The sequence below is a fragment of the Hippocampus comes genome, unplaced genomic scaffold (genome assembly GCF_001891065.2).
Source record: "Hippocampus comes isolate QL1 unplaced genomic scaffold, H_comes_QL1_v1.1 scaffold248, whole genome shotgun sequence".
Classification (NCBI taxonomy): Eukaryota; Metazoa; Chordata; class Actinopteri; order Syngnathiformes; family Syngnathidae; genus Hippocampus; species Hippocampus comes.
Window position 1 is genome coordinate 562,314 of NW_017806277.1, and position 3,873 is coordinate 566,186.

The following is a 3,873-nucleotide window of genomic DNA, read 5'->3' on the forward strand; positions in this document are numbered from 1 at the left end:
GTCCATTAAGTGCATTTGTATTTGTATTTTAATTCGATTTGGAACTGAGAAAAATCTAAAATAAATAAATAAAGACAAAAAATGCTATTGTAAATAATTTAGGTGGCAACAGCAACACGATACACACATGATTAATTTCTATAACAGTCTAAGATTTACTCATGTTTCCGTTTTAATCGCAACTGCCGCCATCATCAAAAAGCACGCAGCTCTGCTTGGGCAGAAAGCAGGGACGCTGATTTCAAATAATTCCATCACTTTCCTCTCCTATTGAATTGTTTGCATTGCTTTAATTCTACTCCTCTCTGATTTGAAATTAATTGTTGAGAGCAATTATTGGCCTGAATAGAGTATGTAGTATACTGTACACAAGGTGAATTTTCACCTGTTTGGGGCCCCCTAGAGGGTGTCTGTAGCATAGGCCTATCGTCAAAACGGGCGAGCGGACCTTGAGCTCTGTCGTATGTGCATACCTCCTCTCACGTCAGTAAATTGGGGCGACTTTTTTATCATTGTGTGAAATCTACTATATTTTAAAAGATTTGAAATGTCTGCGTAACAACCAATTTGGCAGACTTGACTCACTTGAAAAAACTAATAGTCACCGTCGAGCTGATGTTCATGTCCTTTGAGTAACTACCACAGCGACCTCTATCGGACTGAATACGAAGCTGTTAGGATGGTTGTGCCGACTGGAAGCAGTTAAGTTTTTACATGTATAGGCTGCTCTCAAGAATTACAAAAAACGTTTCCATATGACAACCTATTGCCAAAGTTTTAAGTGACGATGTAAAAAAAAAAAAAAAGAAAAATGCTCAAAACGTTCACAGAAATGGTGTAGTGGTACACTTGTCTGACTCGTGTGCGGGCAACGTGGGATAGATCGGTTGGATGTGAGTGTGAATGGTTGTTCATCTGTTTGTGCCTTGCGACTGACTGGCGACCAGTTTGGGGTGTAGTCTGCCTTTCGCCAGCACCCCCAGCTACCCTGTCCAGGGCAAGCGGTGTTGAAAATGGATGGATGGATGTTTACAGATAGTTTATTTTACAGATATTCTAATAGATAATGCAGGAAAGGATGTAAAAACAATGAGTAAAATGTAGCTTTAAGATATATGGACCATATAATGGTCAGGTGCTGAAAACTACTCAAGGTTACAGTATGAGTGATACTCTATGCACAGACGCAAGGGAACACTTATGGACACAACGCGCAGAATTTGACACACTTCAAATTCAATGAACCACTCTTGAATGTCAGCAATAAAACAAGGAAAGGCTTTTTAAAAAAGTGGTACATGCTTTAAACAATGCAGTGACAGAAGTATCACTCTCAGTAGCAAAAAAATAAAATTAAATTTACAACCGTTCAATAAAACCCCTCAGACAGTCTTTCTTACAATTCATTGTCTCTACCCATTATGGAATATCAGTTGAGTACTGTAATAAATACAGTGACCAGTGTAAAATCCAAAGGAAATTGAAGGTTTTTGTGGCTGAAAGCCAAAGATAAACTCATGGATAATTCTGGCAACTTGATGCTATAATGCAGGTCGTCCATTTAATTTGTCATGCATGAGAGTGATGGCGCTGCCCGTAAAGTCCCGTAGCACCTGCACTGTTTCTCGTTGGAGCTGCAGGGACTCCCGCACAAATTCCTGCTGAGTTTCTGCTAGCTGCTGCACCGACTCGGACAGAAGCTCCAAGGAGCGAGATACCGTTTCCAGCAGGATGTTGGTGGCGTGCTGCTCCTGGAGGCTGAGTGACGCATTTTGGAGCATGCTGTCCCTCACATTTGCGCTGGGCTGACCAGTGATCGGAAGTGAGGCTGTCATGGTTGAAGTGCCAGAGGAAGTATGAGGTTGTTCTCGTTTATGGAGGCCATTGTTTCCTTGGTGATCCCCTCTTAGTTTAGATGCCTGACTTGAAGGCAGGACGTCTTCTTTAGTGTCATCATCCCAGTCTGCCAAAGAAACAAAGCGTCTTCAGCCAATGAAAACCAAACAGAAATTTTGTAATATTCTTTTCAACTGGATCCCATTCATGACAACTCACCTTCCGAAGCAGGTATTTCAAACTGCACATCAAAGCCAGTATGCGACGAGTCCCCTGAAACAATAAAACATCAGAATGAAATGTGCAATGCATTGTTTTGAAAGGAAGTAAAAATATGGAAAAAAAAACAAACAAAAGTTGTGTAACTATACCGTGTATATACTTTATACGGATATAGGCTAGGTTTGTAAATCGGTACATTGGGAATTCCCACAGCAGAGCCCAGGCCTCAACCCAAATAATCAGCAGGCTTACCCAAAGAGGGCTTGCTGTGCAGATTGCAAGAAATAACACTGTGCTGACACTATGTCATTTTAAAACACATTTTAACAAAATAAAGATTAAAGTACAACAACATATGGCTGGAAAAAAAAGTTGGCATCATAAAAGAATTGAATGTACATCTTCTTTGCTACCTGATTGTGCAAATCCACTGGAAGAGTAGGACATTGGCGCAGGCCGAGCCAACTCTTCAGCACCATTGGGTGAACTCTGCATTCCGACCATGTCGTCCTCGTCCATTTCTTCAACTTCGTCATCATCGCAAAGGGGGCCTAAGTCATTGTTGATGTGGTCTTCCCGATCCATCTCCAAAATCTGGAGCACGACTTTTTCTGTTTGATTAAGGTCTTTAGCTAGACGGGAGTTGACGCCCCGGTTTGGCACCTTGCCCGACCGCATGGCAGCAACTTTCCGTTTGGTGTCACACTTCAGGTCCGACCATTTCTTCACGACCTCAATGACCTCACGCTGACATTCGCCAATCTCATTGACACGGGCTGCAATTTCAGCCCATGTGCGCTTCTTCACATCGGTTGCCACACCGCGGTTGAATTTTCCTTGGGGTTAAAAAAACAAAACAAAAGCAACATGAGAGTCGCATATCTGACATCCAGTACTTAACCTTTGACAATTCGGAAAAAAAAAAAAAAATCGGAATAGCTCTGGAGTAGGAATGGGAATAATACTGTGTGGATTGTAGAATTGATTGATTAATAAGGTCTTGTTCAAGTGACACAGTTCTGAACTTTTGCTGTCAAGTGGCACAATTACATTCCTCATGGCCACCAAGTACACAATCTGGGAGACAACGTGGCACGTTTGCACAACTTTTAACTTGAGTGCACACCAAGCTACAGTGCGAAATTCGACTGAGCTGGACAATTGTGAGGGAGAAGAGAGAGAGAAAATGAAAACTCTAACATAAATGCCTTTTTGCTCTGATGATTAATGTGCACTGTTCCGAAAAAACAAACATGGTGCCAGGGAGTACGAGTAAGCTCCAAGGACAACACGAGTTGCCCACAGGTCTGTTCTAAAAGTAGGCTACCTTTGATGGGACACTGACTTACTTAGAATAATAAAAACAGAAGACAGTTTTATATATATATATGGAGAGAGAGAGAGAGAGAGAGAGAGAGAGAGAGAGAGAGAGAGAGAGAGAGAGAGAGAGAGGGGCAACACAGTGGGCGACTGGTTAGCACATTCGTCTCACAGTGAAGAGTGCAGGTTTGATTCTGGCTCCAGCCTTCCTGTGTGGAGTTTACATGTTCTTCCCCGTGCCTGCGTGACTTTTCTCCGGGTACTCCGGTTTCCTCCCACATTCCAAAAAAAATGTGTGGCAGGTTAATGGAACACTCTAAATCAGGGGTCCCCAACCTTTTTTGCCCCACGGACCAGTTTAAGTCAGACAATATTTTCAGGGACCGGCATTTAAGGTGTGGTGGATTAATACAACAAAATAATATGGTATGAGCTGCATGAAAACTGTGGTGTTTTCGAAATATAATAATAAACACAAGGAGCGTCTAATCTGGT

The 3,873-nt window shown here is 42.1% G+C and overlaps 1 protein-coding gene across 1 annotated transcript in view; it reads right to left on the reverse strand.

Moving 5' to 3' along the window:
* Positions 1 to 1,022: 1,022 nt before the first annotated feature.
* LOC109507994 (uncharacterized) overlaps positions 1,023 to 3,873 on the reverse strand; it is a 5,401-nt gene continuing 2,550 nt past the window's right edge. Inside the window, exons 3-5 of the mRNA XM_019857776.1 lie at positions 2,472 to 2,894; positions 2,056 to 2,109; positions 1,023 to 1,963 (exon numbers count right to left, since the gene is read on the reverse strand). Of these exons, the coding sequence (XP_019713335.1) occupies positions 1,542 to 1,963; positions 2,056 to 2,109; positions 2,472 to 2,894 (899 nt within the window). The 3' untranslated portion in view covers positions 1,023 to 1,541. The remainder of the gene's footprint in view (positions 1,964 to 2,055; positions 2,110 to 2,471; positions 2,895 to 3,873) is intronic.